This window comes from Hippocampus bargibanti, linkage group LG07 (genome assembly GCF_051943395.1).
Source record: "Hippocampus bargibanti isolate YZ-2025 linkage group LG07, ASM5194339v1, whole genome shotgun sequence".
NCBI classification, from domain to species: domain Eukaryota; kingdom Metazoa; phylum Chordata; class Actinopteri; order Syngnathiformes; family Syngnathidae; genus Hippocampus; species Hippocampus bargibanti.
Window position 1 is genome coordinate 24,883,544 of NC_142740.1, and position 13,118 is coordinate 24,896,661.

Below are 13,118 nucleotides of genomic sequence, written 5' to 3' on the forward strand. Positions count from 1 at the left end.
TCGCTCATTTTGGCGCTCCGTGTGTTTCCCGAAAAATAGTATATAAAGATTATATACTCGCGAATTTAACGTTCATAAGGCAAAAAGCTCGTTAGCTAAAGCGTTCGTAAGAAGAGGTATCACTGTAGCTGCAAAAGGTGGTGGGCAGGGTGCAGAGGGTCCAGTACAATTTTCCGTGCCGTTGTTTCGATAGAACTGTGTCTAGTTGTGTTAAGTTCATACTGTCTCCTTGTTAGCTAATTTGTAACTGATTATTTTATTACAGACAGTTGCGTGACACTCTGATGAAAGCGGAAGTACACTGCGAAACATGTCAGGTAATTAAACAACGAATAATGCCACTGTCTGCCATAAAAGAATCTGTTACAAATTTGAACTGTGTCTGCTTTCACTTATCTGACAACTGCAACCTCAAGAAAATATTGTGCATATATCCCGCAGGTTTACTTGTTTGGATTGCCTATGGGCAATAAAATTGAAAAACCTCATTCAGAACATTTTTCTTCTTGGAACGTTTTTTTATAGGGTCAGAGGATTGAGACGAGGGGTTCATGTGACAGTAGGCCATAAGAGGCTAAGGCTGATAAAATATTTGCCAGGCTGATAAATAATAGATGAGTGGAGCCAAATGGCTTACACGCTCCACAAAAGACCTGGATGCTTAATATTCCATTCAATGGCGAATCACAGATACAGTGCCCAAGAACAAATACAGGATTAGGTGCTGGGTCCAGTCCACAGGGAACATGGCTCAGCCCAGTAATGAGGGGCTGCCTGCCTCTCACACTGTGTGTGTGTGTGTGTGTGTGTGTGTGTGTGTGTGTGTGTGTGTGTGTGTGTGTGTGTGTGTGTGTGTGTGCGTGTGTGTGTGTGTGTGTGTGTGTGTGTGTGTGTGTGTTGCCCCTATCCGCTGTGAGAAGCTAAGCGATTATACAGCGACAGTCTGCTTCAAAAAGCATTCAAGGTCTTTGGTTGTGCCTTGAGAGCTTTATAGTGCACTTGTAGCCGAACCATAAAAATGGTTGGTACTTGCAACCTTATTCACAATTGGGACTCCGGAAAGAAAAAAAGATGGAGACAGATGAGCAGTGAATGTAGAAAAAAGTATAACGAAAAATAAAAGATGGGTAAAATGAAAAACGTTTAAACTGTGTTACAGCTGGGCACAATTCCAGAATCATAAATCAACTCAATGCCTTGACAAAAAGTATATCAAAGCCAAAAACTAAAGTGAAACACTCAGTAGGAGTAAGGCCAGCTGTGTTTTCCTTGTTAATATAATCTGCAGGTTTGTGGGGTAATTGTGTGTATTTTTCCTTTAATTGTTGAATAAAATGGAAATTATCAGAATATTAAGTATCAAACGTGTGACAATGGACACACTCTTTCACCTCTGTCTCTCTGGATGGATGGATGGATGGATGGATGGATGGATGGATGGATGGATGGATGGATGGATGGATGGATGGAGACCGGCCGACCAAGAGACTGAGACCGACTGACCGACCAACCGCCCGAGACTGACCGAATGACAGATCGACAGACAGATCAACAGACCGACCGACCGGCCGACCGAGAGACTGACAAAACCGTTCTTAATCTTGTTGGAGGCACCGAACCCCACCACTTTTATATGCTCATTCACCGAACCCTTCTTCCAATTACTGTGCCTACTAACTGCAGTCTAGACTGAGGGATGGACCTCTGTGGCGGCGGATCCACCGAACCCCTGAGACCGACTCACCGAACCCCGAGGGTTCGATCGAACTCAGGTTAAGAACAACTGTCTTAAAAGGAATACTGCATTGTGAGTGAGAGATAGGTATAAAATAGGCCAGATCATTAATTTCATCTTTTTATGGAAGGGGCCAAATGCGGAGAGACCATACCTAAAAGTTAAATTCAAGAGTGCACTGACACATACTTCCTGTGGTTAAAAGAACACAGGTTCTCATCAAGAGCTCCTTTTTAGACAATCTCATTTCATTTCGGCCCTGCGATTGGCTGGCAACCAATTCAGGCTGTCCCCCGCCTCGTGCCCAAAGACAGCTGATATAGGCTCCAGCACCCCCCGCGACCCTGATGAGGAATAAGAGGTACGGAAAATGGATGGATTGATTTCATTTCGGTTTTCCTCATCTAGCTCTGTTTCTGTTCACGCCAGACTGTTCATTTTATTGTTATATTCTCCTTTTTTTCGTCTTTTACTTGGGAGTTTAAAATTAGCCAGTCTGCTTTGAACCTCTGTAGACATACACCGATGTCGAGCCCAGTGTGCCGAACAACAAATATATGGCACAGGAAGAGAGAGTGAGGGCAGACGTGTTGCTGTGGGCAACAGCTAACACCAGGCCTCCTACACACGACTGAGAATCTTTTGCAAAGACATAAGCGTGTACAAGTTCCTCCACATATAAACAGATGCGGGCATGCACAGAAAAGATGACAAACTACATGCAAATAGCCACATTTGTGGCTAAAGCAGCAGGACACGCATGGCACCTCCTGGCACAGTGCCTTAAAGAACAACCGACATCATTTTTTTGTTTCCTAACTGACATCAGAAATAAGTTTTGTTCGTGACGTCACGCTAGGACGTCTTGCCTTGCTCTAGAATCAAAACAATGGCTTCAGATTCGGAGAAGATGCTTTCTTGTTACACATCCAGTTATGAATATGATTCAAATAGTGCGGAAGAGGAAAGCATTAATGTTTGCAATCGATTAAAGAAGTCCTCCCAGATCAATTCGAGCCATCAGGACTCCAATGTAGCGTCCCAGAAAATGCACAAGATGGCGCCCAAGCTCCGTTGGAAATGGCCTGATTTGACTACTACTACTATTATTAAATAGTAGTCTTGGTGCAACACACAACGATTCACCATCGCGTTATTTATGTTTTCCTTCTAATTTCGCCATCAACACGGATCAACACAAAGTTTTCAGACCAAACAAAGTACCCAAAATGCATTGTGTGTCGCTTTCTCGGTCAGGGGCGTTCCAGACGTGACGTCACGTCAGGAATATTCAGTCTTAAAACGTAAAATATAGATATATGCCTTGGAATCTTTGTAAAATACACTCAGTATAAGTCATTTGAAGTGATCTTACAAATTATGGACACAACTTGTCCGAAGGCGTCTGTTGTCCTTTAAGGTTGCGATAAATCTATTGATGAGAAAGACACACCGTAAGCAGGAGTACGAGATGTGTCGCCAGTGAGAACACGAGACAGATGGGCGAAAAGTGATATGTCGAAGAGGACTGAGGAGACAGTCAAGTCAGGCACCGAGAGGAGAGCAACAACAGAGGAAAAAGAAGGAAACAGAGAGACAGCTGGCACTCTAGGGCATGCTGGATGGATAGCGCCTTGTTAGCATAGGCCTGACAGTCTGATGAGAGGGCTGCTGTCAGACCACGCTGAGCCCGAGCTCTGTGAGTTTGGACGATAGGCAGGGAAGAGAATGGATTTGCGAGACGGGGGGCCTAAGCAGATGAAAGACGTGGAAGGTGGTGGGCCAGCACTGGCAATGGGTAGGGGGTGGGGGTGTTCTGTGGGGTCCTCCCAGCTGACTAGTTAGAGGAAAGGCTGATGCAGCCCCATTATACGGTGTCGTGACAAGGCTGCACGCGCGACTGAATCCCGCATCTTGCGCCAACACTGGGCAGCCTTTTCAAAGAGCAGCAGGGCTCACCTCTGGTCACGAAACAGCAAAAAGTCAACTGATGCATTGCTGTACAATAATGATTTATTCCTTTGCTGTTGGCCGCTTCCAAGCCGCACTGGCCATGTACCGACAAACTGACACGCTGGCTTCACCGGAGGCTTTAACACTGGAGCAGAAAGAATAAATGTGCTACATTTGTGGAGGCATGTCTGTGTCCACCATCTACACTGCTTTTCTTGCCCAACTGACAAAGACAAACTATTGGGACACACTATGGTCACCTTACCAGAAAAAAACTATGTGAAAATGACAAAACAATTAGCATTGATCGACCCTCATCAACAAAACAAGAATCCACTCTTCTGTGAAGTGACAACATTTTGGTGTCTGTGGGATTTGTTCAATCAACCAGAAGAAGATTTGTGAGGAGCAGAGGTCACTAATGCTGGACAACAGAGAAAGCCCTCATGGCTTGCCATCTCCGTTGAGGTTGGAAAGGTTGAAGTTCTGTGCTAGTCCCTCCCTACCAAACTCATCCAAGGTCTCAGTAAGGTGACAAATTAAAATCCGGAGGGGAAAAAAGGCTGTTGTCTCAAATTCTTTACAGATAAATTTATTGAAATGTAATTTTGTTTTTTGTGTGTGTCTGGGATGGAAATCATAGGGATAAATTGATATTGAAAAGGAAGCTTTTGTGATCAGTTTGGAAAAAAAATGCTGAACTTCACTTCAGGTCCACTTTAAAGGCCCTCTCTAATGGTCCAATCATTTGCGCCAATCTTGCCAACCCTGACTTTAAAATGTTTGCAGAAAAAAAGAATGCTAAAACAGGTAGACAGGGGTAATTTTAGGTTTAATTTTTGATGGGGTCCAGTAGATTTTGGAGCGCCCACATGTTGATCTAAAATTGCAACATCAGACTGATGTCAGCAGGCAAGAATCCAGGAATCCTCGATTTATTTGTTCGTATGAAATATTCAAGAATCTAAACGGGTGAAAACCTCTCAAGAAGAAATATAAAAAGTGCCATTTAACACAAAAGAAATGTAAGCCTATTTCATTGTTCTGTGAAAGCAACTCGTGTGGTGTATTGGACGTTATTAATTTTGATGAGTGAAAATAGTGAGATCAGATATATTTTAGTAGATTTTGTGTAGATTGATTTTGTGTAGATTGTGAGATTACATTGTGAGGTTACATGAAACATTTTGAATGTGGTTTGTTAATTGTGAACACTGCCATTTCTCAGAGTGGATACATCTAGAACCTCATCATTTTAGTTCGTTTGTTTTTTTTTTTTTACTTTAGTTCCTGTATCAAATATTTCAGAAAAACACAATGATAGAACAATGAAATGTATTAAACCTGTTTGTTAGCATATAATGAAATTCGTTTTTATTGACACTCAAAAATCCTAGAACACTCTTTGGAACATTGATTTCGCTATACTTGGAGCCAATAATATGGTCCCCTACCCGTCTCAGCACGATGGGGGACAGGGCTTTCAGCTGCTCTGCCCCCAAACTCTGGAACTCATTTCCTTCCAACATTTGTAACATCAATTCTCTTCCCACCTTCAAATCCCATCTCAAAACCAACCTATTTAAAATCGCATTTTCTGTGTAGGTATTTCTCTTGTTTCTATTTATAACTGTATTTTATTTATTGTTTTCTATTTGTGATTGTATTTCATTTATTATAGGACCTATGCTTATCTGTGACTGTAAAGTGTCCTTGAGAGCTTTAAAAGGCGCTTAAAATGAAATGTATTATTATTATTATTATTATTATTAGATTATTTTTTAAATGGCTATATATATATATATATATATATATATATATATATATATATAGGAGTGGGGGGGCTCACCTATCACTAATGAGCAACACAATTTCTATTTATTCTTTGAAGTGATGAGCACTGGCACTGCGACTACGCGGAAAATATTTGTGCGAGCGCTCGTCTCTCAGCATTGACACAACAATCCCTCCACTCTCGGCAGAAAATAAGCTTTTGAAAATATTACCGTCCATCTAGTGACTGCCAACAGTCACTTTATCAAACATTTTGACAAATTGACACCAATTATATATTCATCACCTATTCAAGTATTTGATGGTGAGGTACCAGGCTGGATAATGAGCTGAGTTCTTTACAGCTAAGTATGCATTATTGTGGTAAGCGTTTCCTCTTGAACGTGGAGGTCAGTCCTCCCAACAGTGGGGAAAAAAAAATAATAATGCATCACAGGAGCAGCAATAATGTAAGGCCCTGCAAGTAATCCCAGCGGGGATGTAAAAATACTTTTGTACTACAGTGTCTGACATATACTGCTGCCAAACAAAAACAGCCCTCCTAGAGGAAGATAGATGGATCGACAGATGAGTGGGTGATGGATTGCAAAGAATAAAAGACAGAGAGGAAAAGGTCTGAACAAGAATCACTTCATTAACAAAAAAGTAAAACGAACATATTTGTCTCAGGGTCGCAGACAAATTGAAATCACATTTAAAGGACAACTGACAATTTTTTCGTTTCTTAACTGACATCAGAAAAACGTTTTATAGCATCTAAAATACCACACATGCAGGCTGATATTTTTAAGCAAATGCAAAACACCAATAAAAATGAGTTAAAATGTCCCAAAACTACTTCAAAATGACCTCGGGATGACGAGTTTCAGAAGGTCCCGCCCCCTTGTTCGTGACGTCACGCCAAGACGTCTTTGCCTTGCTGTAGAATCAAAACAATGGTTTGAGATTCGGAGAAGATGCTTTCTTGTTACTCATCCAGTTATGAATATGATTCAAATAGTTCTGAAGAGGAAAGCATAAATGTTTACAATCGATTCAAGAAGTCCTCCCGTATCAATTTGAGGCGTCAGGACTTCAATGAAGCGCCCAGAAAATGCACAAGATGGCGCCATAAGCTCCATTGGAAATGGGCTGATTTGTCTGCTGGGAATTTGTGTCAACTAGTATCAAATAGTAGTCTTGGTGCAACACACAACCATTCACCATCGCGTTATTTTGCTTTCTAATTTCGCCATCAACACGGATCAACACGAAGTTTTCAGACCAAACAAACTACCCAAAATGGTAGCCCCGGTCAGGGGCGTTCCAGACGCGACGTCACGTCAGGCATCGTCATCAACCCGAAAACAAGACTTCCTGAATATTCAGCGCGAGTCTTAAAAGGTAAAATATAGCTATACGCCGTGGAATCTTTGTAAAATACGCTCAGTAGAAGTCATTTGAAGTGATTTTACAAACTATGGACACAATTTGTCCAGAGGCGTCGGTTGTTCTTTAAGAAAACTGCACCCATCGTCTTCGTTGGGCTTGAGAGAGAAAAAAATAATAATTTCACTCTTGAGTCTGACGCTGTTCATTGTGTGACATCAGCGTGAGGACAGGTGTCGTTTTGAGAAGCTGATAGGAGGGCATGCTGACTTTAACAGACTTTTATGCACCTCATATGGGAGACCTTGGGTGCTGGCAGCACCTATCAACAAACGCGGGGCCCTCGTGCTGTTCAAGTGTTGAGACCCGGTGGAATCAGCTACATTAGAGATACAGATAGGATAGGACTGGGATGACATCACTTCCCTCTTCCGTCTCATCTGTCATAAACATTCGGCTCTGTCTCAGCAAACACAAAGATAAGGCTGGGACGGTGGAAGCAAGAAAGGGGGAGAGAATAAGATGGATTCACTCCCTTATTGACACGGACACAAGTTGCTTTCACATATGTGAGTGAAGACTTCCAATAAGTGGTCATTTAAGGCTTTTGGTCCAATCTTATTTTGGAGTTACGAGACAAATATAATCCATCTTTGGAGTGACTATCAGAGCTTGCTACTTGCAGAACCGTATGACGGTGGGGTGGCGTTCAACTCTGCACAAGCAGCCTTGCATGTCAGAGGAATTTTCTCTTTCTACTTTTTAGGGTTTTGATATCATGTTGGAATACAGATAAAGCGCCTTATTTTCAATTATTAGACATTCTGGCTACATTCAAATGTAAAATAGATAGAGGGAAGTATCTGCAAGGAGAAGGAAGAAATAAAAGGGAGAAAGCTCGAGTACTTGGACCAAGCACAGGCAGGCGAGGTTCAAACCTGAGCCATACCTGAATCTACTCTCTGAACTACAGACGCTCCCCACCTTACAAACGAGATACGTTCCGTCGTAAGGTGAATTTGTTCGTAAGTTGCTTCAGTGCTCTATTATGTATGGAATGTATGTTTAAGTCAATCACTGAACAGGGAGGTACAGTGATACCTTGGCTTAAGAACTTAATTGATTCCCAGACAGAGTGTGTAAGGCAAAATGTGTGTATCCCAAAAATTAATTTCTCATAGGAAACCATTAAAATGACAATAATCCGTTCGTAAAACGTTCGTAAGGCAAGGGGTTCGTAAACCGAGGTATCACTGTATATAACACAGACGCTCTAACAATCATGCCATGTGCCATGACTGGCACATAATTACTGAATTACGTACCAGCATCCATTACTTTTTGTGATGCATTGCATCCTCCCGGAGCGTCATTCGATAAGAAGGATTTCTTCCCCACCCACATACTCTACACAGCCAATCATAAGCGAGCTCGGCGGACCGGGGCCTGAACTTGTTGGCAACACTTCAGCATAGCCCCGGGCGCTGATTGGTCAGCCTTGTTGTCCGTCGCGTAAACATCCAGCCCTTGGAACCTGCAGTGTGTCTGTTGTCGTTCATGTGTGTGAAGTACAGTACGCAGCCAATCGCAAATTTAATTTACAGCATCTCAGTCCAAACATTTTTTCGACATACCTGCAAAAATGTTCCTATGTATCTTTTTTCGTAACTCGAATGTTTGTAAATTGGGGAGCGTCTATACAGTTCCCTGGGGATTTATTACATATAAAATGAAAACAAGTCAGCTACTATGAGTTGAAGTGAAGCCTTGATCAACTAACGGATTGTGTCACGTAAGTAACAGACACTATGCGGCACACACTGTTTGAAAATGCTTCTTTTCCGCGGCCGATCTCAGTGAATGGACTCACAGTGCTCAGCTTGCTTGAGGTAATGATGATGCGCCGTTCGTGAAGCATACTGCCGTAGAGTTGCAGCATGTTGTTGACATCCACAGCCACAAAGTATTCTGTCAGGTTTCTCTAGAAAGAGGCAGAAAGGGAGCGATATATGCAAGCATGGAACAAACTTTACCTGTACAATATATTCCGCAAAAGTGTCAAGGATACAGACAGTTTGAGTGCGTGCTATCGTTGCACAGACGTGCTGTACCTGAGCGACAACCTTGTGTCGATTACATTATCGTAAGCCAAGAGTGAAAACACGGAATTAAAGAGGTGAACATGTGTATGCACAGACGCCTGACTGAATTCTACTTTCAACACAAAAATCAACAGGGAACAGGCGAGTTTAGTCTGAAGTATCTAATACCCGTGGAAGTCACTGAACTTCAACACATGACAACGTATCAGCGCCAGGAGACAAAACTGAAACAAGAGGATGATGCAATAATTTCAAAAGATGACAAGTGTTATCTGGTTAAATACGATTAGAGGCAAAGATGTTTCCAGAAGAGAGAGGGCTCACTTTATCTCTCTTCTGTCTGGTTTTTTCCACAAATACCTACACTCTCTGGGATAGTTGGCAGTCCATTGATATCCGGGGCGATGAAGTAGGAGTGCTGCGGAAAACACAAACAGGCAGGAGAAAGAAGAGAGAAGGTCACAAGTGACGCACACCACTTACATCCAAGAAAATGAGTGGGGGAGGGCTTGACTTTGTTCTATGATTTATGGCTCATCTTCAGCTCTGTCTATATGAATTGCTGAGCTGGTGTCTGAACTGGGGCGCTGCTTTTATCGGGCTTGCGGAACAGAGAACGCTCAATAGAAACCCAGCTCCCCATAGACACGGACTGGGGTGATGTCTCTGGTGGAAAAGCCGGTCTTTATTTAAGCATTAGAAAGGCTTTTGGAGCAGCAACACTTATGTGTGCACGCACACAAACATGGGTTGTTTAGAGGATCACAGAGCTGCCTGTCTCACTTTGGGAGAGCAGGGCACATTCAGTGTTCCCATCAAAGAGGCCGGAGAGGGGCTCTGTCTAGAGACAGGTAGGCAAAATACCAAGTGAAGCGCGAAACACCTCACTCAGCCATCTGTTGTCGGATGGTCCCTTAAAGGACAACCGACACCTCCAAACAAGTTGTGTCCATAATTTGTAAAATCACTTCAAATGACTTTGACTGAGCGTATTTTACAAAGATTCCACCGCATGTAGCCATATTTTACGTTTTGAGACTCGCACTGATTATTCAGGAACTCTTCTTTTTGAGTTGGTGACGATACCTACTATGACGTCACAAGCCATCCCGAGGTCATTTTGAAGTAGTTTTGGGACACTTTAGCTCATTTTTTTGGTGTTTTCCATTTGACTAAAAATATCAGCCTGCGTGTTTTGGGTATTTTAGATGCTATAAGACGTTTTTCTGATGTCAGTTAAAAAACAAAAAAATGGTGTCGGTTGTCCTTTAAATATGTTTGACTTCAGAATGTTAATTCAGCTGCTGCATACTTGAATTTGCAAAGATGAAAAATCTCTCAACCAAATAATCTCAATACAAAGACAGTGGTGAACAAAATTCTGTATGTTGAGTAGAGAACAATCCATCCGTTCATCCTTTGCAAATTTCCCTGTTGTGGGACTGTTAACTCATTCACTGCCAGACATGAGCAAAAATTTGTCCACTCCCGTGCCAGGGTTTTTGTCATTGTCACTTAAATTCCAGGGCCCACAGAATAGTGTGTTTTAGGACAACATAAACATTCAACACAGCGCTAGAAACCGCACTCTTTTCTTTCATCTGAAAAAAAGAGTTGATTCCTAAATTACATGGGTCTGGAGTTATATGAGTTTGAAATGAGGGCGGCTGTCTAAAATACAATGCAAAACATACATATTGGTTTATATCGCGCTTTAACAACAGCTGAAGCTGTAACAAGGCGCTAACATGGACAAAAGGGAAACACCGCCCCCTCATGGAAGTGAAAAAACATTGCCAGAGGTCTGACCAGCGCTTTATCGGCACCCCCTGCAAGAAAAACCAAAACCCGAACAAATTCGGGAAAGGCGGTGAATGACTTAAAGGCTTTCTCATTCTGATTCTGTTTCTAATCCGCTTAGCCTCATGAAGGTCGTGGGCATGCTGAAACCTATCCCAGTACATCCTGAACTGGTTGCCAGCAAATCACAGGGGACATATCGACAAACAACCATAACGCTCATAATCTCAAATCGGAACAATTTGAATTTCCAATCAACCTGCCATTCAGGTTTTCGAAATGTAGGAGAAATCCGAACTATTTGGAAGAAAACCCTCACACGTTGAAGTCTATGTGCTAACCAGTTGGCCACCATACAGCCTTGAAGTGAGTGGAGAAATGTAGGAATCCAGAGAACCCAAAAAGACCCGAGGGAGGGATTTAGGAGGGACTTAAGACAATGCTCCATAAACATCATCCAAATAATTTAATTCTGGGGACTGTATTTACTGACTTACATGCACTGTGCCTAAATGTTCTATTTTTCATTTCCTTCAGTAGAGAGGATACGAATTTAGTCATAAATACTCAACTGAGACACAGTAAGAAACTGTGCAAATCAGTGTAATTACTCAAGAAAATGCAATGGTAAACAGTCTTTCTACAATATGGACAAAAACACAGAAAAAAACCTCAATGTTATGCTACTATTGGCTATACTTTCCGAGCCAGAGGGTCTAGTTTCAACACAAACATGAAATTGTAACAAAATTCCAAAGCTAATTTGTTCTGCAACAAAAGATGTATGATTGATGACTACCTGACATTTTGTTTAAGCATATTTTCCAAGAGCTTCCAGTGCACCGACACCAGGGAATGTTTATACCAAATATTTGATAACAAAATGCAAAGATGATTCATCTGTTCCAAGATTAGAAAGTGTGTTGTCGTGGTCACAGAGGTCACCTCAGGCAATGGTTATTGTCCAGCATCGTGACATCGTGTCTCGGATGAAAATTCAAGATATTTGTAAGCTTTAACTCGGAACCAAATTATCTCTCATAATCTTGCCCCTATTTGAAAAGTGTTGTTCACTGTATTTTCAAGTGTATAAGGCGCACCGGAGTGTAAGGCGCACTCCCAATGAATGGTGGAGTTTCAAACCTTTTCTATATATAAGGTGTACTGGAGTATAAGGCACACCCCCAATGAATGGTGTAGTTTCAAACTTGTTCTATATACAGTGATACCTTGGCTTACAAACTTAATTGGTTCCCAGACAGAGTGTGTAAAGTGAAAAGTGTGTATCCCAAAAATTAATTTCCCATAGGAAACCATTAAAATGAGAATAATCCGTTCCAGGTCCCCATAAAACATAATTTTCTACTTTCTAATTTTCTAAGGCTTAAAACTACACAAAATATACCTTATTTTATGAATAATAAATGTTCTATGGTATTATAATTAAAGAAATAAACTGTACTGTATAATAAAGTCGTTTTATTTACCTTTGTGATGGTCGTTGATGGCTTGATGGAATGGAGTGGTCGGTTTCCTCAGCATTAAACACTTGATCAGGAACGTAACCTTCTTCTTTCACTATCTTGAGGAATGATCCCTTGTAGGTGCTTTCTCTGTGATAATTTTATCTAGTTCCTCATCAATAGTGTTCTGTTTAGCTGATTTGATAGCTTTTTGCATCAAGTGTACAGATGGCTTGTGCTGGTTGATTGATTGGGATATTTTAACCTTGCAGTCTACACTCTGCCTTTGAACTTTCAAAGTTGAAACTCTCTCACTGTCGTCTGCCTGTTTCTTTAATGTTTAAACCACCCCCCTCACTGCTGCATTCTTGAGCAATCACCTGGCTTTAACCAAAGACTGGGGCGGGGAATAGAGGACAAAAACAGTCGGCTGCCATTTTGTTGTTAGAAGAACAGGCTCGTTCGCAAACGACACATCACTCATTGAGGCAGCTCCGTGTACGAAAAAGGTTCATATGTCAAGTTAAAATTTTCATAAATGTAACGTTCGTAAACCGAAAGGTTCGTAAGCCGAGGGATTCGTAAACCGATGTATCACTGTATAAGACACACCTCATTGTAAGGCGCTACAGTGTAGAGGTTGCGGTTACGCACTACCTCTCGAGGTGGAAATGGAGTCGGTGGCTGCTGACAGTAGTTGCCAGACCTGTTGTGGCTCAATATTACTTCACATATAAGGCGCACCTGCGTATAAGGCGCAGGGTCATCTTTTGAAGAAAATCAAGGCTTTTAAGTGTGCTTTATACACCAGAAAATACTGCTGACAGTAGTTGCGAGAACTGTTGGGTCTCAATATTACTTCAAATATAAGGCGTACCTGCGTATAAGGCGCAGGGTCATCTT

General features: G+C 41.8%; 1 protein-coding gene across 5 annotated transcripts in view; it reads right to left on the reverse strand.

Moving 5' to 3' along the window:
• The window catches only part of dennd1b (DENN domain containing 1B), a 163,316-nt gene that overhangs the window by 78,399 nt on the left and 71,799 nt on the right, over positions 1–13,118 (reverse strand). For all 5 annotated transcript variants that reach the window (XR_016115620.1, XM_089001451.1, XM_089001453.1 and 2 more), the window contains 2 exons: positions 9,317–9,370; positions 8,721–8,831 (listed from right to left, as the gene is read on the reverse strand). Coding sequence is in view for 4 of the 5 variants with exons in the window: in XM_089001451.1 (XP_088857577.1) it covers positions 8,721–8,831; positions 9,317–9,370 (165 nt within the window). In the remaining variant the exon portion in view is untranslated. The remainder of the gene's footprint in view (positions 1–8,720; positions 8,832–9,316; positions 9,371–13,118) is intronic.